We start from the raw sequence: 22,636 nt of genomic DNA, 5'->3' as shown, positions 1-22,636 counted from the left end.
GTCTTGCTGTAGTTCCAATGGATGTTACTAATTCACATTTAAATAGAACTTGCTCATAATTGCCATAGCAAATGTACCTCTGAATGTGGAGCACATGGCTGGTGTGTGCCTGCTTTGCACAGAAAATGCTTTTTGTCTTCGTGCCCTATTAACATTAGAAATTCCTGCAGTTAGGACTGGATCAGATCTGTCCCTGAGATGAGCTTTTCCCTTGAAGTCAGGGGAATGATTTACAGTGGTACATTTGGCCTGGCGTCTGCGGTGTGCAATCCTCAGCACGCACGGGCTTCAGCCTTGCTTAAAGGCTGAGGGGTGCAAGGTGGCTGAGCTTCAGTAGTGGCATCAATTTTCCAGAATCTTAATTAGTTGCTGGAATCAGCTTTTAATAAAAGCAATGGACAGAATTCCTGTGGGCTTCCAGGGGTCCCTCGATATTTAGGGCACAATTCTCTCAGTGGCTTTGCATGATTACCTGCTTCCCTGTAACCCCACTGGGATGAGAGGGCCAGGGGGAAGGGAAGCCTGTTTGTGTGAAGTTACCAGCCTCTTTGGCTTGTCTGAATGTACTTTGGCTCCTCACTGGGACTTGGGAACTGACTTTAAGACATCAAATTTGAAAGAGATTTGGTAAAGATTCTTTTTTTTCTTTCTCTCTACTCATACAACTTCTTAAAATGCCATGATTTCATTAATTCTGTGATCAAGTGTTCTCAGGACAGGTAGTAGCTGTGCAGTGAACATGAAATCCCATTGATCTGAAAAAAAGAAATGTCTCCTCCCACCAAAGCACCCCAACAGCAGCAAGGCAAAACCCCAGTGTCCTTTTAACAAAATCATAAAAGAGGTTGGTTCTTCCTTACCTCCCAGCAAGGTGCTTTTAAAGGCAGGGGGGAGACAGGTAGTGATTTTGCTGGGAGCCCTGCTATGAGTAGACCCTGACTGCTCATTCTTGCTACTTCCACATCTCAAATAAAAATGGGCAGATTTGTTCTTAGTCTTTTTTTCAGGGTTAACAGCAAAACACTTAATTGATGGTATCACCCAAAGCAGTCCCTGCTGTAATAATTATCCTTAAGATGCTTTCTCTAGATATTATGTTCATGTGTTATATTATTGTCCTGAATTGATTTTTTCCCAAATACCACCAGAATTATTGCTTTGTGAATAACTTTTAACAGTTTGCATCATGATTTTGACACTAGGATGTGCCAACAAACTTGTTTGCTGCTGTAGTTCAGTAAATTACTCCTGACATTTGTTCCTCCTCTCATGCAGAGCAGCAAAGATCTGACAGTTCTGCAATCCCTGCCTCCAGTCCATACACAAACCCCACTGAAAAACACTCCACAGCACATCTACACTAAAGGTGCAGCAGTGTGGATGTTGTTGAGAACCAGCCACGTGCTTCCTGCTCCTCTCTGTGGGTTTTAGGACAGTTGAGGAAGAAACTTTTTCTTGATGTCTCTCTGGTCATGGTGTCCAGGAGGTCAAACTGAGAGCAAGTCCACACTACTGAGTGGGTGAGATGTGTGAACACAGCAGGCAGGTGAGAGTTCAGCTTGAGTTTGATGGTGCTGGCATGTTCCAAGCAGGTCATTTTACACATCTCTGCCTTCCTGTGCTTGAGAGGTCTCACCAGTTGACTATCCTGGTGTACTTTTAGGCAGCTGGAGTTCAGTCCATCCTCTCTTGCTACCAGGAAGATTCTTACTGAGCTCCTGCTTTGCATTATGGAAAATTGATTCTGGAGCTGAAGATAAGTGTGGCACTGTTATGACTCAGCAGAGTCTGAGCTGGAGCAGGGCTGCTCCTAGAAACCCCCTGAATGTGCCTGTGAAGTGAGTTACAGAGCAAGGACTTGGCTGCTCTGTAGGTTTGTAGGGTTTCAGTTTCAAACACCATAATCAGTAGCACTCTGAGCATTTGACTTTGTGAGAAGCTTTAAAATGGTGTTTTTCTGGCAGTTGAGAACTTTTTGTATGTTACAGATGAGTGGTAGGGAGGATGGTGGGCCGGCTCTGCTGCACAGCTTTGGCTGCAGGCTGGCAGTTCACTCATTTGTATGTTTTGATTTGTTCACCAAAAAAACCAAAAATTGACAATTTCATGTCTCAGACTTTCCTTATTTTCATCCCTGTTTGCAGCTTACACAAGCATTACATAGTTGCTAGCAACTGGAACTCTTCCAGCTGAAAGTGGTGTGGAAGTCTCCTGTTCACCTGATGCTCTTGGGGGTAGCTTACAAGGAAAACTTGTATCTTCTTTCTTCTTCCTCCCCTTGCAGACAAGTTACTGTTGCCCGACTTTTTCTTTTAAATCAAAGAGGACTGTTAGCAGTGGATAATAACCATTAGGTTTGTGTTTTCAGGGATGCTGTAATCTATTTATTTTCTTGCCATGGAAATCAGCACAAACTCCTGGGTGCTCAACTCCTCTGAAAACCAAACAGATTGGACAGATATGGTTGTAGAAGTGTGTGTTGAGGTGCTTTTCTGTGGTGTTGTTGCAGCTGACGGACTCCCTGAAGCGCCTGAAGGACAGCTCCCTCTCCTCGGCGGGATCCTCCGTCACCCCGAACAGCAGCACGCCCTTTTCCCATGACACTGCCTATTCCAGCTGCCGGCAGGACACCCCAAACTCCTACAGCCAATTCACCCCCCAGTCCCAAGGAACGCCCCACACCCCGCGCCTGGGGACGCCCTTCTCCCAGGACTCCACCTACTCCAGCCGACAGACGACCCCTGTGTACCACTTTGGGCAGGACAGCGGCTACAAACCCCGGAGGCACGAGGCGAAGTTCACCGACGCGTACAACCGGCGCCCCGGGCACCACTACATGCACAACTCGGCAGGGGTGTTCCGAGGCACAGAGCATCAGTTCAGTACCTTCAAATCCCATCAGCAGGAGCCTGTCCAGTTCTCTCACACTCCTCCCCTGAGCCACTCTAGTTCTTCGAGCTATAAATCTGCCTTCTCCCCCTATCAAGCACCAGCTGTTTTTCCCCAGTCCGAGGAGCAGCAGCCGTTTCCCCCGGCTTCCAGGGAGACAGAGTACAGGAGACCTGCACCGCCTCCCACAGACATGGTGGTGGAAAGCAGCGCTGCCCCCAGCATCGATTTTGTCCCAGTGAAGGAGAAACCGGAGGAGCCTCCGCCCTTGCCCGACTCGAACTCTGTTCCTGAACCAAGCACAGCGTCCTTCTCTCAGACTCCAGAGAGGAGTGAGACTCCTGGCACCCCCACCATGGAGACTGAGATGCAGCATAACAGTTTAGACTCAAGGATTGAGATGCTCTTAAAAGAGCAGAGAACAAAATTACCCTTTCTTAACGAGCATGACTCAGATAATGAGATCAGAATGGAAGGTAGCCCTATTTCCTCCTCTTCTTCCCAGCTCTCCCCCATCCCAACGTACGGTTCGAACTCTCAGCCCGGTTTCAGGGGTCAGACGCCTTCCTCGCGCCCTTCCAGCACAGGCCTGGAGGACATCAGCCCCACACCCTTACCTGACTCTGATGATGATGAGCCCATCCCTGGGACAGCTTCTCTGAGTCAGAATTCCCGGGGGACATCAGAGGCCAGCATGACTCCCATTGATCAGCTGAGCAGGACCTCCAAAACTGAGACCTCGGAGGCTAAAGAAATGGTGCCTGGTGACCAGACGCCAACGTCAGAAAAAATGGATGAGGTAAGTGAGCTGGAACCGAGTTGTGAGGCTTTGCATGTGTCCCCAGAGCTGGATGGGGTGGGGAATTGCACTTGTCTTTGTGTCATCAGAGCGTGGGGTTTCTGGTGGCTTTTCCTTTTACTCGAGCCAGCTGGAAATGAGTTAGATGTGACACAAAGTAATGGTCTTAATCAATTTGCAGTCTCCAGCTTTCCTTATTTATAATACCAGCCTGCTGCAATTTATAGCTTCAGGAGAGCTCAAGGACTGCACAAGCCACCAAAGTTTGGCCAGTGCTCAGGCTGTGTGAACATCCTGAGTGTTGACAGACACTTAAGCCACTAGAGGAGTTAATGGAGCACTTTCTGCCATTGCCGTGGTCCCTGAGCAGGGGTGTGTATGCAGGCACACACTTGCTTAGCAGGGCTTTCATGTTGCACTGAAGTATTGAGTGTATAGGGTGTTTGAAAGCTCTCCAGCTATTCCTGCCATCTGCTTCCAACGGGAGACAGTTGCTGGGTTTTAATACTCACTTTGCTCAGGAGAGAGGGAGTATATGAAAGGGGGAGGCAGTTGACTTGTGGGGGATGTGCTCCACTGAGTTTTCCAATAATAGAGCAGAGCTTGTTGCCTCTGCCGGGGCATTTGTGGCAGAAGGGGGAGACAGAGCTGAACTGGTGCCAGCAGACAGGAATTATGGTGCATGGTGTGTCTGTTTGGGAGGTCTTTTGCAACAAATGTGAGTATCACTGCAGTGGATGTGTTGGTCCTATTGTGCTGTGTCAAGGAACAGTCAAAATACAGATCTTTGCAAATGCCAGACCTTTCTCCTCAATGTTTATAATGGTCATGAAGGCAGATGAAAGTGCAGTCCCTGGTGTGCAAGAATGCTGCAGTCAAGAGGGCTGGTCTTGTGTAAATGTCCCGAGTATGGTAGATAAATTTAATTTACCCATGAAAGTTTATTGGGGTTAAGCTGGCAGAATAGGTTTCCCTCCAGTGGATTGCAGTTGCGAGGTTTTCACCAGAGGAGCGGCTGCGTTCGGGAGAGGAGGAGCTGCTCCCGCAGCCATGGGCTTTGCAGGATGCTTCCCTGGAGGGAAAGCTCTGCAGCAGTAACACAGTGTCGGTCTGGGTGCTAAATACTGAAAACAGTGTGACTGTGCTCTGGATATTTTGGGTTTTTTTTGCATGCCTTTCCAAACCTGCTTGTCCTTGCAGTTGCCAGTTTAGCCTTTGAAACAGTTCAGCTGTTTCAAAGGCTAAACTTGAGTTCTCATTCATCATCCAGGCTGGCCCAGGCTCCCCTCCTGGGAGGCGAGTCCCTGGCTGGTGGGGCTGATGATGTGTTAATTAGGAATGGAGTTTTGATTCCTTAAGCTCCGGTCTGGCAGGCTTAAGAGGGGCCACTGTTAGTTTGACTGCAAACCAGTGAGGAAGACATCCCTCATCTCCTTGCCTTTCTGGGTTTGTATCTGCTGTCCCTGCACTCATGCAAGAGGGTTGCAGCCAATTCTGAGTGTGTTTAGGAAGATGGGTAGGTGCCAGCATGGTGTGTGGGGTCAGGCACTTCTGTAGCTGACCCTGGGTTTGGGGGACTGGCTGGGATGGGATATTGTAGGTTGTGATATGGGGCAGCAGCGTGCTGATGTTGAAGCCCATGTTAAATCTTTGTTTCCCCTTAGTGAGATGCTGGTGTCAGAAGTTCACGTTGATGGGTCTGTGATACAAAATTATGTAAGTGCCTCAATCCTCTGCAGAAGTCAGAAGGGTGGTAGCAGGGTCTCCATGCAGGTCATTGCTGCTTTATTTGTCTCCTTCCCCCAAAAAAGTTGATGTTTGTTGTTGGAGCTGTTTATTCAGACTTCCTCTTGGTTACAAATCACACTGAGCTATTCTGACGTGTTTGAAAAGTTGCCTGAGCCTTTCATTGCTCCTTGTGATGCAGAAAAAACGATCTCCATGTGTTTTTGCTTCCTTTCCCCACCCTTCTCCCCACACAGTTTTTTGCTTTAGAAAAAGGCTCTTCTGGCTTCCCTCTCTTTTGCTGAAGGAGCAGAGCTGAACAGTGACTTAACATAGGCTGAAATTTGAGCTGCAGCTTTCCAACTGAGTTAGAGAGGGGCATTGAGTCTGTGTAAGGGCTGGAAAGCTGAACCTCCAGCTTCAGCCTATTGTGATACCACTGTTCTACCCCAGTCCTTCACAGAGTCCTCCAGTGAAACAGAGGAAAGGCAGACACAAATATTTCTTGTAACTGTGTGCCTTAGGGAGCAGAGCAGGGGTGATATCTTGGTGCAGGGAAGGCTCATTAACTATCATAAGGAAGCAATAAAAGGCAGAGAGTTTGAACTTATTTACTTAATATTTGCCCCTTCAAGGGTTAGAGCAGCCCCAGGCCAGCTCTCTTTGGGTGGGTGCTCTGGCTGGGAGAATCACAGGATTCATGAGGATGCCAGCAAAGTCACAAGGAAGTTTTTCCTGAGGTGATCAGTGCTTTTGAAGGACCTCCTCCTGTTTCCCATCAAAACAAGCATGATTTTTGTCAAGGATTGCTGATACAATAACATCTGCTCTGTAGGTGAAGTGCTGTCAAATCATCAGGCAGATTAACCCCCCCAGACTCACCATAAGTAAAGGAGGTACAGCCAAGGCCAGCAAATGCTCTGATTTATCATGCAAGACCCTGGAGTTTGATTTCAAGATCCTGTGTGATACTCCTAAGCCAGAGTTTGGCAGGGATTTTGGGTGTGGGAGAGGAAGGGCTCTGCATCTGTCTGCAACACCTAACCCAGCTAATCTCAGAGCAGTGATTAAAGTCTGCAGAGAAAGTCCAGCTAAGCTTAGCCAAGGGGCCAGGCTGAGAGCTGGAACAGTGGGATTTGGGCAGTATGAGGTAAGGGAAGGAGAAGGATCCTTTCCAAAAAGAACAACCTGCCAGGCAGGAAGGCAGGGCAGAGTGGGCTTTTTCAAAAAACTAGAAGATGGCAAAGAAAAAAAGCTGAGCTGCATTGTTATATGAGGGAAATTTTTGAAGGAGCAATGTACAAACTTTCCTTCCTATGTGCTTGAGAAGATAAAAAGGAAAGAATTGCAATAATTTCTTTTCACAGGGTTTTTGCTGTTTCGGAAGTGCAAAGGTTAAGTACGTACAGTTTGACGTTTTGACATCCCATCTGAGCCAGGTCTTGTTTTGGCTTGGCTTGTGGCAGGAAGAGGCCCTGCCTTTGTGCTGGGGAGGGTGACAGGATTGCAGCCAGTCACTTTGCTGTGTATTGATGATGCCTTTCATGTTTCAGCTTATGAATGTATCAGTTTGTGTGCACAGCCAGTGTGTAATAGGAAGACTGTGTGGTTGACAGTGGTATTTTTCCAGATTTAAAAGTACAAAAGCACTTTTTAATTGAGGGATCAGCAGAATCCTGTCCTCCTTGTAGTTTGGCTAAGCACTGAGTTACTGAGGTGGGAGGGACGCCTTAAAAATGCCAGAGATCATCATAAAAATAAAGATCCTGAAGCATGAATGAGGTGAGAGCAGTTCTCCTGCTGTTTGCTGGGAATTTTAGCAAATGCGTTGGGGAGTGGACTGGAAGTTACAAAGTACTCAACAGCCCTAGAGACCCTGAAAGCCACTGCTGTCAGCAGCTGTTGGGAGTGTTTTGAGTGCTGTGCTGGGTGCTGAGGTGCCTCTTGCAGGGCAGCACCAGCATCCCTGGGACAAGCTGTGTGCATGCAGTGGGTCCTCTCACAGCTGCCCAGGGAGGATTTCCCAGCTGTGCTCACACACAGACAAGGTGGGTCAGGCTCAGCCCTACAACAGCTCTGCTGAAGTCCCTGAGGTTACATCTGGACTGAATTTGCCCTTTGTATTGAAGCATCTTTGGGTTCTTGTGTGGTCACGGCCAGAACTGGCAGAAATTTTTGTTGAAGTGTCATATTGTCCCTCTGGAGCCTTAGCAGGATGTGATGACATTCCCCTCAAGACACTGCCTCGTGTCTTGTGTGGCTCCATCCCCATCCACACTGGGCATTGTTTCAGTGCTGGTAAATGATTGCCCATTCCTGCAGAGCCAAATTCAGCCTTTAGTTGTTCACACTGGGGTGAGACAAAGCAGAGCCCAGGTGTTGTCCAGGCAGTGAGAGGAGCTGCTGAGGGTTTTGGTGCTAGCAGCACCTGCAGTGGTTGCCCCAGGGGCAGCTGGAGCTGAGCTGGGCAGGAGCAAGTCCATCTGTGCCTGCAGGAGGATGTTCTCTCCCTGTTCCCTGCTCCCACCCATGGACTGTGTGGGCTGGAGGCAGCCCCTGGGATGAATTACATGGAGCCTCCTAAAGGTGAACCCAATCTCTCTCTGCTGAGGGATGCTTCTGGGCTGAAGAGCTCAGAAGTGATTTATTCAAGGTAAATGCACATTAAGGTTGAGAAGGTAGATCCTTAAGAGCCAGGAAATTTGATACCTTCGTTTCCACAGTAACTGTGCAAGAGCCCTTGTGCCCATTGGTGGCTGTTAGTATATATAATATATATGGGTACACCTGGGATCCAGTTTACAGCTGGAGTGGGATTTATCATTTCTGGAGGGAGATGGGGAGAGTGGATGGGGGAAATGGTTGCTCTGAATGTAGCCTTTTAATTGAAGAAGGGAGAAAAACCTGAGAGCTGTGATTTATACCCAGTCTCATAAACACTTTTTCAAATTTTCCTGCCTCCTGAGCTCTTGCAGATGTGATCATGCCTGACAGAACCGGTTCCTAATGGAAACTCAAAAAATAGGTATCATGTTATGACCATGAGTTTCCAGAAATGCAGCCAGCCAATGCCCAGGCAGCAGAGATTTGGATGACTGCTGTGGTTTTACATGTGAATTACACCAGCCATGCTAAACCTGTGAAATTAAAATGAGAGTGAAGTGCTTAAGCTGTGGGTTCAGTTCTGCCCTCCCTGACCCACACACAGCAGCAGTGAGAAGCCACAGAGACTTCAGGGGATCTTGTGGAGTCTGAGCTTGTTCAGAAGAGAAAGGCAGCACACAAATCCCTCAAAAGGTGATTTAAATGTGACACTACAGTGGCCCACTGGCCCCTTTGGGAGCTCAGTGTTCTGTTCAGACACTGAGTCCTGAGGAGGGAGCAGGCTGGGGCAGGACTGCAGCTCTGCATCCTCCTGGAGATGCTGAGGACCCACTCCTAAATAACCTGACCAAGGCAAGGATGTCCAGCAGTGGAAGTGCAGGTTGTTATTTTATCTTTTTTTCAGAATTGATGCTGGAAGACCACAGGCAGGGATTGCTTTCTTGTACACTGATTCATTTACCACATGACAACTTGCTGCTCCTGCAAAAATTTATATGAAGCAGAGGAGTCTGTTCATTTTTGCTAAGTTGTATTTCACTTTTGACTTTTTGTATTTGGCTCTGATGTGATTCTTGGAGTGCTTGCAGAGTGGTTAGCAGAGCAGAGAGCTTGACCAGACAAATGTTCAGTAGAGGAAGGAGCAAGAGGTAACAAGCCCAGTGTCAGTTTTTACCATCACTTTTTCGGAGCAGTGTTGCATAGGATCCACCTGGCATTCCTGATGATACACCCCTCATGCATGTATGCTTGTGGGGGGAAGGAAACCTGAATGGAAAAATATTTGACTGTTTGTGGTTTGGTTTATTTGGATAGCAAGCAGCTCCAGTAGAGTGAGAGAACGTGTCTCTGGTTGATAACAGAGCTGGAAATGGTGAAATGCTGTGGAGTGTAACTGAAAAATAGAAAGCAGGCTGTGGTTGGGAGGCTGAGTGGTTCTTTTGCTCTCACACCGGGCCAAGGCTTTGAGGCTTTTTCATTTTGCATACCTGATAGAATTGACATTGCCATTCCTTTTTATAAATCACTGTTACTGACAATACTCTCATCACAGGCTCAGTTTGTTCTGTTTCTCCACCAGTGACTTTCTGTAAATTTTCAGTTCCTGGCAGACTGACTGTGTATACTTGAACTGCTTGTAAATAGGTAGAGCATTGCTTATTTTGTGTTTGTATAATCTGTAGATGCCTCTGCACTGTAAAGTCAGCTCCAAATTAGTGTTTAACCATAGCACACAACTTATGGTGGAATAATATCTTCAAATCTGGGCTCTACAGACCATCCACAGCTAGAGAGCCACTGACCATCTTCCTTTTGCTGCTTGCAGAGCTCTTCCTATTCTTTACAGCCCTCAGGATTTAGCAGTGACAATATTGAATGTTCAGATGTCATAAATGCAGGCTGTGAAGCCTCACACTGAAGTGACACATTTTCCTCACAGTTTCTCCAACCCATTATCATTCCAGTTGCGTTTCGCATCTGATGCCTGTGAAAAGTGACCAAGGGAATGCAGACAAGTTACTGGATGGCGCCGTGTGTTGCAACATGCAGTGACACTGAGAAAACGTGCCAGTGTGTTAGGTAATCAGTAGAAATATTGAGAAAATAATTGCTGTTAACATATTGTGCTGGCAGCCGCCAGAACAGCACTAATTTCTGGGTCTGGTTGTGAAGATGCCGGAGCAGCCGCTGTGTTCTATATGTGTCTGTGTCTGACACAGAGCACTGAGCAGACACTGAGCTCTTATTCAAATTTCTGCTGGCTGGTGCCTTTCCCGGAGTCCTCTAAATAGATACAGTTCATCAGTAGAATGTTTTTTCCATACTGCATCAATTTTGAGGCCCATGACTTTGCCACCCCCCTTCTGTTAATTTTAATTTTCAGTTTGGGGCACTTGTTTGTACCTAGTGAAGATGGGGCAGAACTCAAAATGAAACTTGTGAGATCGTTAGCTCTGTGCATCACATACCTGCCCACGAGGGCTCCTTTGACCCAGACGTGTTATTGCTGTCTCAGGATTTATTATGAAAGTGCAGTGCTTGCTTTTGGAAATGCCCATTCATCATGACAAAAAGACTGCTCACTTTTTGTGCTCCTAAAAACAAAATATTTAAAAAACCAAAGAAGATGCTCCTAAAAACAAAATATTTAAAAAAGCAAAGAAGAAAGAAAATGGTAAGGGAAAAAAAAAAAGTTAAAAATGTTTTTTTATTTGCATAGTGCTAAAATAAGGTCAGCATCTGCTTTCACACATTTCCAACAGTGCAGACAGGCCTCATGGAGTGGAAATAGCAAGGCAGCAGATTGAGGTTTCTCATTTCTCTCTGGGCTGGAAGAGGTGGAAGAGGTTTGCTCCTCTGGCTGCTGCAGGGGTGTTTCTCCAGGAGCAGTTTGAGTAGAGGAAGTTGTTGGTGGCTTGGGCTCCGGCGGTGGCTGAGCACGGAGGCAGCGCCGGAACCGAAACTGCCCGGGCTCTGCTTGGCACCGAGCCTGCACAGGGGACACCTGGAGCCCACCTTGCAGCTTTCCCTCAACTTCGGCTCCTTTTGGTGGGTTTGGAGTTGCTGGCTGCTCCAAAGGGCTATGTTTGGACTGTGTGTTTCTGTGATAACAGTGATAACAGTGTGCTAAGTGCAATTACCACACACCTTTGACCAGCTCGCCTGCATTTTGCCCCATCTCTCTCAGTATCAGGCAGCAAGTCAGGGACATAGTTAGGAAAAAGGCTCTGAGAAATGGAGGGGAGGAAGAGGAGGAGAAACAAAGATGGTCTTGCCAAGGTCGAGTCCTCCCTGTCTCACCTCCTTGCCTGCACCTTCAAGCATTCAAGGTGGGATGTCCTCAGGCTCACTGCTGCCCAGATTCCCTGTGCCACTGAGTGCAATGGCACAGAGCCTGAGGAATAAGAGGGCTGAGTATGGTGCAGGGTGGGTGACATTAAGGATGGATGAGATTTTGTTTTTCCTGGGCCTTTGTGCTGTCCTGATCAAGGATTCTGATGTCTGCTGCTTTTGTGGGTGATGTGGGGTGGGAGTTACTCTCTGACATCCAGATTTTTTCCACAAGAACTGTGCTTGGCAGTGAGCAGACATAGTTTTAATGTTATGTCCAGGCAGCCTGTCCTCCTCCTGTGGTGCAGGATCAACATGTTGCACACACCAGGGAGACATTCCCTGTGGAGCCTGGGGAGGGATTGCTGAAGCAGGCAGCTTTTTTCCAGATTTCCCTTTTCCCAAAGGAGCTTGTTATTTCTGGTGCCTTGTGTATCCCAGGCAGAACAAAATACACTTATTTGAGGTGATGGCAGTGTTGTTTGGTGGAAGCAGGAGCTGGTGTGATGTTGGCACATGGCTCTGGGGACTGTTTCCAGTCCTTGTTGCTAAGCAGTTGCCAAATGTGGCATTTTGGTCGGCAGATGTGGCTGAGAGTTTCCAGTGCAGATAATTGAAATATTGTCTTTGAAGGATGCAGATAAATGTGAGCAACTGTTATCATGGTGCTACAAGCATTTTGCTATTGTCAGGAAGAAGGAATACTTGGAAAATATGAAAATCCTTCATACTGCATGAAATTATTCAAATTGCAGTAATACATTAAGGGCAATCTACCAGTGGAATGTATGCCATGGAGATGTGTGTGAAGGGATTAATTTTGACAAGGGAATCTCAACAAATTTATTTGCTTGTTAATATAGTGTCAGGTGGGATGTATCTCCCAAATTACCTCAGAAAAGTGGTAGCAGCAGATGGGTTTGCAAAGCTGAGATGTGTTGCAGGTCTGTGGTGAGGGTTTGGTGGCAAGGGGCAGCCCTGATGGAGGTTGGTGTCCTGATGCTGGGGTTGCATTTAAATTCCCTGGGAGCTGGCATCATGCTGGGGCACCCAGCCTGGCTGCCAGGCACCTGCAGTGAGCTGTGAACCCTCCTGGGTTGGATGTTCAGGCTTCAGCTTGAGCAAGTCTTGTTGCATGACTTTGTCTTGGGTTGTTGCTGGGGCACACGTGCTGCAGTCAGAGGAGGGTCAGTTTTTGCAGTATTTTTGCTATTTTAACTGAGCTGTGGTATCAAGAGCATTGCATGGAGCAGTTGTGTTAGTGAGGCACAGCTTCAGGATTGTGTTCAGTGAGATGTATTGATGGTGGTTGCTGATATAATGACCACTGTGCAGCTCTGGTGCTTCAAAAGGTGCTGAGGCCAAACGGTGCTAAGTAATAAATGGTGAGCTGCAAACCACCACAGCAGCTGTTCCTGCAGAACTGCTTAAAAAATAAAAAGATGCCCATGCCTTGCAGCTGGCCACTGGATCAGTGAGCAGGGCATGGAATGCATGAGCACAGAGCTGTGCTTGCCTGCTTTTGTGCCTTTCTCACAACTATTTCACAAAACTCTTTAAATAAGTAACCTGGCTTTTTAAGGCTTTGTATATAACTTCAAACTAATGAACCAGTCTGATAGGAATGCTGCTTTAAAAATACCAATAAAGAGCTGTGTGATAGAGAGGGGTTTAGCTGTGTCTGCTCAGGAATGGGCTGTGCTGATGCTGGGCTGCTGTGAGTTCTGCAGGGCTTCACTCACCTCGAGCACTTTAGCAAAGCTCTTTAAAGCAGGGAGTAAAGAAGTGAGTAAAGAAAGTGGCACCAACATGAGGAGCCCTAGGAGAGCCTGAGAGCTGGAGTGATGGGTCTGAGGAGCAGAACATGGATCACCTGGTGCTGGCTCTGCCATGGACACTCTGCCCTTCACTTGAGCAGTCACCTGTGGAAGAGCTTGATTGCAGCTCTGCTGCAGGAGAGAGCAGGAGAGACCTCAGACTGACTCATGAGTAAGCAAGGAGAAGGCACATCTTTACCTTTCCTTGTCAGTGTTGTTGGGGGTTATTTCCTTTGGGTCTGCAGTGGGTGCCTTGCAGCAGCCTCTCAGCAGCCCCCTGGGTCCCTCCTGAGCAGCAGATTGGCAATGCTCAGCTCAGGAGCTGCTGCTGGACCTTCTTCCACAAACATCTAATCCATTATTCACCCCATCTGCATCCTGAGCCTGGGCACTATCCTGTGACAGAGCAGTGCACAGCTGAGTTTTGTTCCAAGTGAAAAATGTTTTCATGTGTTTGTTTAAACCTCCTGCCTGCTAATTAGGGGACAGGTGGGGGATCAGCACACTTTACCTCTCCTCTCTTTTTTGCATATTTTATGCCTGCACAAATGGCAGTGGGAGCACAGCTCAGCTGGGGGTATTTCCACTCTGGTGCTTTAGAACACTTGTGGTTTTACAATTTATTTTGCATATGGTGAGGATAGTTTGATAGTAAAAGTTTAGTGTCTTCTTGAAGGTCATGAGAAATGTTATGTCCTGCACAGGGATTATTTTTGTTAAGGGATCAGTCAGCAGTTGGCAGCCACTAGGATTATGTTTTTGTCACCCAAACAGAGTGATAGGGAGGAAAAGTTGCATTTCCCTCATTGAGCAGGTTTTGAAAAAGGACAGCTTGGAGGTATTTCTTGCTCTTTGTCTTAGAAAAAGATTTTTATTGTTTTAATTAATATGTTACATTCCTCAATTGATGCGCCTGATTCTATTCTCTCTAACTGCATGCACTTAGCTAAATCTGAGTACAGCAAGAGAAGAAGAATCTAAGCAGGAAATAAAGCAGTGAAAAATTCAAGCTGCCTCCAGAGAGAAGAGAAATGTTACCAAAGGGGAACAGTTTCTTGCTGGCCTCACCCTTACTTTTAAGGAAGAACATCTACTCAGCTGCTGGAAATAGGCTCCTCAGAGTGAAGCATCTCCTGTGGTCTAGCAGGGTTTTAATGCATCTACTGCTTTGCTGGGAAGGACTTGTCAGGTTTGTGTTGTAATGCTCAGAAAATGAGGAGCTGCTGAGCTCATTAGGGTGCCACTCATGGCTTTGGTTCCTGCTGTGAAGGACTCCCAGGCAGGGAGGGTTTGTGTCTCCTGGGGCTGCTCCAGCCTGTGTCCCAGCACACCCAGAGCATGTGTGCCACCTCCAGTGGGGGCTTTGGCCAGAGTGGGTAAATGCTTTTTGTCAGTCAAGGTCCTGCAGGCTGGCTGAGCCATCTTCTCTGCAGCAGTTTTTCTGGGAGTTCAGAAATGCAGCAGATGCCCTGTTTTCCTGTCTGGGTGATGGTGGTGGCTGTGTCCAGAACAGAAACCCACAGGTTTCGTTGTTTGAAACCACACCATGCAGCCACCATGACTGCAGTTAGGATGATAACAAGGTTCTAAAGACCTTATTAACAGTGTTCCCTCTATCATGCATATTTCTTTTCAAATAGCTGGTGCTGGGCTAGAACAGAGCGGGGTGGAGGGCAGGTGGGAGTGAGCAGGAGAGCTTTAAAGGATGAGGTTGATGAATAATCTAACAAAAACTCTTTTCTTTTGTCCATTCTTCTTCAAGACCCAAAATTCCTTCATTTCTGCCCTCCCTTCTGAGGGGACTCAGTGTTGCACAGGTCATGTTAGGGACATCCAGGTCTTGCAAATGAAACCACTGTTGGTACTAACCCTGAAATGCAGAGGGCACTGAACAGGGCACTGGCAATGCTGCCATAACTGTGGTAGCCACATGATTTCAGATACTCAGGAGTACAGTAACTGTAGTACTGTGTGAAAGGGGAGGAGTATCACACTGGCCTAGCTGTGCTGATTAGAACTGTTTAAACATGTGTACAACCTATTCTTCAACATGCTGCTATCATCTGAGGAGCTAGACTGTTTTCCATGCCTATCTCCTTCCTTATCACCTTCTTGGTAGCAAGATCTGAATTCATGGTTCCATTTGACCTAAGGTTTAAGTATGAGGGTGAGGTCAGGGGCTGGCACGTGAGCTCCTGCCTGGCACTGAACTGAGGGGGATCTGTGTACTCTGCACATGCAGTTATTGCAGGGTGGTTTGGGGTTTTTTGCTTATAGGTGGACTCTGCTCTAATGTTGCCAGTTCCCTTTATCTTTGATGGCAAAGTACTTTCTGTAGAAATGTGGGTGCATTTCTGCACACCAATGTGGAGAGCAAGAGTTACAGAATGCTTTGGGAATTGAGTTCTCTCTGTACAGTGTGATTTCTTCTGAATTCCTTGCTTTTCTTTGCATCTTTAGAGAAGGGGATGCTGCCTTGAGCTCTGCATCTTTTGTGGGTGGACAGACCTTAGAATGAAATAATAGCTGAGGTGCCAGAAAATGACAGGAGCCCATTGCTTGTGTACCAGTGCCATTCTGTTTTCAGAGACACTGTTCAGTTCTTCTGTTGTATTTGGCTGGTTAGTTCCCAGAACTCTGCATCACTGAACCTGGGGTCTGAAAAGGGCTTTACCTGGGTGAAGCCAGTCAGGCTGTATGAAAGTCTTTGGGAAAAGCAGAGAACATTCCCTGACTAATTTATCTGTAGGGGGTATTTTCTTGCCACTCTACCATCCTTTTATGCATGACTTAGCCTCCCAGCCGACTAAAGCCTTTGAAGTTAGATTGCAAATAGCTCTTCAGCTGTCCCTTCCCCCCATCTAAAATAGGGAAACCAGAACAACCATTGCTGCCTGCCTTGTTACATGGCTTCCCAGTGTTAACACCCCTCTCTTTTCCTCCTTCCTTTCCCTACCTCCTCCCCCCAATAAAGAAACCCTTTTTTCCCCCTCCTTAATAAGATCTACTTAAGACTTGAGGGAAGAGGCCATGGTTCCATGAGATGGTAAATCCAATTTTAGGGTGTTTCATATGTGATGAAAATCGCCGTGGCCACATGACGCTGGCCCTGAATTGGCACACATCACCCTGCCAGTTCCGATTTGTGCACATAATGCAGGAGGCCAGCCTCTCATGGGGCACTCACAGGCTGCCCTGGGCTGGGCTGGGGCCAGGGCCTCCCCTCTCACACTCTCACTGGGTTTTGTGACCTGCCCAGCTGGGTGTTCGTGTCGGTCTCTGCTCAGATCTGGGTGTCTGGAAGTTTCCAGTGTCAGCATTGCTGAATGGGGACCCCAGGGATGTGATGTTGGCCTCTCCCTGCAGACCCCAGAGAGTCTGTGGTGCATGGGAAGCCCAGAGGTGATGTCTGGCTGCTCCAAATGTCCCTTCTTCAATGGTCTTGCTGACAGTAACCACATCATATGCCATGGGGTTTGCAGTTCAGAGCCTTCTCCTCTTGGGAGGGAGGAGGACCTGAATGAAGCCATCCTCTTTGTGGATGGCTTACTAACAAACAGAGCTACCCCCTCAGCCTAGCTCTCTTTGCTACTTCATCTCTTCAGGATTTCTGCTGAGGCAGGTCAGGCAGTTGTTTTCCCACTGGTTTAATTCCTGGCTCTGAGATTTCTGTCCTAGGAAGCTCTTGCAGTGGGTTCTTGAAATCCACATTGAAAACTGGACTGTTCAAAAACTCAAGAGAATGGGTTTTTGAAAGTACTGAATGATGATTTAGTGTTCTCCCCTTGGGATCACATTCCTCAAGTTTTTCTGGATCAGTAAAGATCTGTTTACCTCCACATGGGCTTCCCATCTCCTTCTTCTTGCTTTACCTAGAATTGCCTGTCCTTCCTTGCACCACTTGCTGAATGAAAGAAGTTCTTAGCCTTGTGGCAATGCCTAGCAGCTGCCTAGGTGGGTGTTTCTTACTCCAGGATCTGTTTTGACTTCTGGAAGGAAGAATCTGTGCATCATTTCCTACAGCCACTGGAGGTCCTATGTACAGTCAGTACAATAGTCCTGTTCAATCACTGCATTAATTTTCTCCTATTTTTGATAGGGATTTGCGTGGACCATTTCATGCCCTGTGTCACATCAAGGGCTTTGCTTTGGGAAATACTGATTTAAGCTACTGCTCAGTTCCTTTCCATGGAGATGTTGATGTTATTCCACTGTCCTGCAGGGAGACAGGATGATCCCCTCTGGAGTCTGAAACAGGGCCTGAAGTGTCAAGCCCCATTTCAGCTGCTCAGTGCATGTGAAGGCCTGCAGGAAGTGTGGTGTGGATTTGCATGAGGCTGCATTGCTCTTTGGCACTGCTGTCCATCCTACAGGAGTCATTTTGGCTTTTGTCATCTTGATTCACTAGATTTTCTGATGATGGCCTGGGCTGTTGGGCAGCTGTCCAGCTCTCCTGCTGTCCTTAAAACAAGTCAATTTACTTCTGTTCCTGGTGTCAGGAAATACTGGACGTGAGTGAGGAGACCTTTTTCCTTTGTAAGCATTAGCCCCATGTGCCTTCTCTTCTCAAAAGCCCTTCCTGCCCTACACTGACAGCCCAGTTGAGCTGTCATCCTCATCCTTCCCTGCATCCTTCCAAATCCCTACTTGTGGCATCTCCCCATGTGCAGGATGGGAGCAGCACCTGATGGAGCATATTGTGAGACCCAAGACACAAGATCCCTATCCCCCTCTTCTGGGACCAGCAGGGTCTTCCAGGGAATTCTCCCTCTATCCTTCTGTGGTTTGAGATACCAACTCAAAGTTCCCTCCTGGCCTTAGGAAGGAAAGTAAGAGGCGTAAATTGGGCTGGTGTTTGCAGTGCTGTTTGTTTACAGTGAGCACTTGGATATTATTGTCACTTGTTTTACTTGTTGGGCAGCCCTGTAGGTGTGGGGAGCATTGCCTGTGCCAAAGAAGTGCTGCAAGTAAGTATCAGACCAAAAGCAAACCTGAGCCAACACAGAGTGTGTGTGTTGGGTGGGATATTGTCATCAGAGAGAGCTTGAATTCTCCTTTCAGGTAGTGAGAGGTACTTTGGCAATTGGTACTAGAGAAACTGAAATATCCAAGGAATGTCTCTCCTTCTGTGAGAAATCCCTGCTCTGTTAGGGCCTTTTTGGTGCCCCTTTTTGTGGGACACAGCATTGAGTCCATCACTCTGATCTGTGTGTTTGTAGCCTTTGCTTGTAAGTTCATTTATGAAATGCTGTATAAATATATAACTATATAAAAACCTTGCAGTCTTCTTTACTAGAGATAGGATCACGTGTTGCTGGAGGTATTTTATAATCACTGATTTGTAATATGTAAATATTTCCATTTGCCAATTACCCAGCTGGGCATTTTATTACAGTGCAAACACCAGAAAGCTGTTCCAATTAGGAGCTGCTGTGGTTGCCCTTGTGGGCTCTGACTGCAGCAGGAGGACAGGAGCTCTCCCAGCTGCCCAGAGGAGGTTGAAAGACCTGACTAACCCACGGGGAGGAGGCAGCAACCTCATCCAGCTTCAGTCCAGGCTGCAGAGGTGCTGGGCTGGCCACCACGAGCCACCACAGGCACTCAGGGCACCACAGTGACCTGGCCAGGCTGGAAAGCTCACCCAGGAAGGTGCAGGCAGCAGTTTGCTCGATGTTTTTGCTGCTGGACTGCTGGCAAACCACCTGGAGTGGCTCTGCCCTCCTGTGCTGCGTGTGTGCCAGTGAAGCACCGCCCTTGAGCATGTTCTTCCCGAGGCAGGGCTGTAATTATGGTTAGCAAAGTAAAAATACTTGTGTGCCTTGTAAATGAGGGGCCCAGTCTGCCTTGTTCACGCCTGACAGGGCGAGGTGTGAGTGCTCAGCAGTCCCTCTGCCATGTCACCATGTCATTGAGGGCTCCTCCTTGTGTGCTCGGCCCAGAACAGGGAGCCTGCAAGCTAAAAGCAGATTACGAATGAACAAAGCAATACTCTCTGGAGCCCTTGCTGGGTTTGCAATTTTTGGGCTACAAGAGGTATTTGGTATTTAGTCTGTTAGCAGAGTGAATGGTGGGATTCTCTGGGCCAAGCTTGAAAGGAGTTTTTCAGTGAAGTGGTCTTGGAGGAGGAGTTGCAGGTGTCTGGTTGGTGACCTCAGGCTTCATTTTTGTTCTGGATGGTGGGCATAAGAAATCTGGCAGGTTTGAAATCTCTCATTCTATTTAATGTGCTCTGCTGAAGGAGTCTGGGAAGAGAATTGTGTGGTAGAGAACTTGAGCTGGTCTCACCCAGGGATCATGGCTGTTTCCCTTGTCAAACACAGAGCACAGGCAGTGAGGAGCCTGGTGTGAGCCCAGCATGGGGAGCCAGCTGGAGTTGGGATGTAGGAGGTCAGAGGGACCCTGGAGTCTGTTCTTGACTCTGTTAGTGACTTGGTGTGTGACCCTCTTCAGTCAGTTGTCCTCTCCTCCTCACCTCTGAAGGCTTTTCTTTCCCTGCTTTTTTGTAAGGATGAAGTGTGAGATGATCACTTGTGAATTTTTTCCAGCCCTTGCTTGGACATAATCCAAAACCAAGTGATGACTGTTTAATCAGGTTAGGAAAACTTTTTTTGTCCAAGAGTTCCTTCTTCTTTAAAGTTCTAGCTTTATTGAAAACCATGAAGGCTAATGCCCTTGTACTGTGCTGAATGCCATCGATCCTGCATTTCATTATTTTGATGCACCAGAGCTCAGCCAGGTAATGCCAGAGCAGTTGCTATGTTCGGTGGCACAGTTCCCTACCTCAAATATAACTTGGTACCCAGCAGAATGTTTCAGTGAAATGAGCTGTAAGCTGATGGTGTTTAATATGTGTTCTGAAATTCTGAGTAAATTCTTTTATCAGATGGCCTTTCAGAAGGAAATGGAAGTTTCTCTGCCTGTAAGGAAGGTACTGAACAACGTGAAGGTCCCAGTCACTGCCACGGTGTCAGTGCTCCTCTGGGTCAGGGGATGGAGCAGCTCCTCACTGCTGGAAGCTGCCAGGGCTGCATGCAGATATTGGGATGTAGTTTCTTATCTCTGGAGGAATTAACATTTGCCTGCAAAACGCTGGGTATGGCTCTGAGGTGGGATCAATGCCCTGTAGCCAGTGGCTCTGCCCTGTCACTATTCCAGCTGATGGAGTGGCATCCCAGGATGTTCCCTCACTTCACTTAAGAGTCTCTGCACACTCTGCTGGTGTTAAAGGTGGCAATTAACATTTTGGGTGAACAGTGAATGAGGCCATTTATAACCAGTTACGCTGACATGAATCTCTCCCAACAAATTTGCATCATTAAGGAACCCTTGGAAAAATGTGTCATGCGTATAATTAAATACCTGTTTTGCTAACTCTTAATTTAATTAATCCAAAGTAAAGATGGCAGCACAAATTAATTTAGCTGGAAATGGCATTTCTCTCAGTGGGCTGAAGAGAGATTTTCTGGTGGCATTGTAGCAGATGACCTCAGGAACAGACAGGTGAACTCTGGGACTGATTGACACATTTTTTTTTTTTACAATGATGGCTGTGACATTCTCATAGCAGTATGTATGTCATCTATCAGCTCACTTTTTTCTGCTTGTAAGAGCAAAGAGGGAGGCCAGCTAGAAGGCAGTTTCTTTGAGAGGACAGCACAGGTGCTTTTCAGCTCTACCCTGAGAGGTATTTGGTAGCAGCCATAGTAAATCCAGGTTCAGACAGGTGAATGAAAAGAAATTCAAATAACAGAAGATCTTTCTATGCCTCCCCTTGCTTTTTCTATCTGTACCTTGATCTCTTTCACTTGGTGCCTGCCTTTTTCCCCCTTAGATATGAACAGTTACAGGAAAGTAATCCGCTTTAAATATTCGTTACTCTCAACTTTCTTTAAAGAAGAATTCCTTGTAGATGATCTTTTGGTTTGACCTCTTTCCTAACCTTGTGTTTCTTTTCCCCCTACCCCCTGTGCCTTTTCTGATCCTTTTCTCCCTGCCATTTAATGTCCTTCTCTCTCCCTATCCATCTTGCCTGGGATAGAACTGGAGCACAGACTGCACTGTGCAGGTGGAGGTGAGTTGAAGCCCAGCATTGGAGGAAGCAGGGAATCTGTTGTTGCTTCCTGTAGACCCATCTGAGCACCAGAAGTGGAAAAAAAAAGAAAAATATTTCAATCTTTCAAACACTGGTTATTGCTTTAGCAATTCTCATTTCAGCTTAAGTAAAAATTAAGGCATGTATGGATGAAGGAAGCTCTGTGCCCTCAAGCATGGAATCCTGCTCGTCCTGCCTCCTCTCTGCAAGTTCAGGACTGGCTTTTTCTATGTGATGTTTCCTTCAAGAGGGAAGTCCCATTTACCAGGCAGGACTCCAGTCATTGGTACTGAGGCTGATGAGAGGCTGCTGTGGATGGCAGTGGGCTCTGGGTGGTGGGCAGGAGCACAAATCTGGTGTGGTGGGACAGGCTGGGGGCTGCTGGTGCTCCAGGGGGGGAGGTTGGGAGGGTGCAAGGTCCTGCAGGAGGCACTGGGGAGAATCTGTGGCTTGACACTGCTCAGTGTTGGTCTCCCCTGAGGCCTCATGGGGTGACTTTTCTCCATATCCCATCAGATGAGATGAATGTGAAGTTGGAGCTGATTTTGTCTGTCTTTGGTAGCCTGAGCACTCCTGGCTTTCTATCATGAGCCAACCTTTAGCATCATCCAGCGTTTGCAATTGGAGCCAGTGCTTTTAAACAGGGCCTTTTGTGTTCACTTACTGAAAACCAGGGTCTGTTTCACAGGAATCTTGTTTACACCTGCCACAGCCATCCCTTTTGCTCTTCCTCTGCTCCTTTCACTGGAGCTGCAGTGGTTGGAAGTGCAGAATGTCCTTTTATTCCCCTCCATCCTCGGCGTGGGACGTGACCGCAATAGAGCAGCTGGGGAGAGGACGCAGGGTGACAAGTGTGAGCCAGATGTGGGCAGCTCAAGGGCATGATACTACTGGCCTTTGGAAGGACTTGGGTGCAATGGGTTATCATCTTTACTTCTGTTTTAGCTGTTCAGTTTAGGGTTTACAAACAGCCCTCAGAGTCCTCCCTGCACGCACCGATGCACTAAAGTGACTCCGTGGCTACAGGGAAGTCCCCTCTCCATCACCATTACCAGGGGTCAGTAGCTCTTGCTCAGGGTTTGCCAGGTGAATGGTGTCTCCTTGCTGGGCAGTTTGGGCACTAAAGCTCTGAGTGGTTTTCGGGGGTGACCCAGGAGCTGCGGGAGGCGCTGAGCTGGTGCTGCAGCGCAGGAATGCAGGGAAGCCAGGGCGAGGGGAGGTGCCAGGGCTGGAGGATTTGCACAGCTGCTGCTGCAAGCCTCGTGCTCAGCCTGCTCTCTGGTGGTGGCTGCTGTAGCAGAGATGACCTTTGATAAAACGGGAAACATTTGGAGTGATTTGGATAGTTGTGGTTGCTCAGTTTCACACAGTGACAGTTTG

The 22,636-nt window shown here is 47.5% G+C and overlaps 1 protein-coding gene across 1 annotated transcript in view; it reads left to right on the top strand.

Annotated features, from left to right (window-relative positions):
* SETD1B (SET domain containing 1B, histone lysine methyltransferase) overlaps positions 1-22,636 on the top strand; it is a 47,556-nt gene that overhangs the window by 5,317 nt on the left and 19,603 nt on the right. Inside the window, exon 6 of the mRNA XM_063173047.1 lies at positions 2,510-3,688. Within this exon, the coding sequence (XP_063029117.1) occupies positions 2,510-3,688 (1,179 nt within the window). The remainder of the gene's footprint in view (positions 1-2,509; positions 3,689-22,636) is intronic.

This window comes from Melospiza melodia, chromosome 20 (genome assembly GCF_035770615.1).
Source record: "Melospiza melodia melodia isolate bMelMel2 chromosome 20, bMelMel2.pri, whole genome shotgun sequence".
Taxonomy (NCBI): domain Eukaryota; kingdom Metazoa; phylum Chordata; class Aves; order Passeriformes; family Passerellidae; genus Melospiza; species Melospiza melodia.
This window is presented reverse-complemented; position numbering and strand designations above follow the sequence as displayed.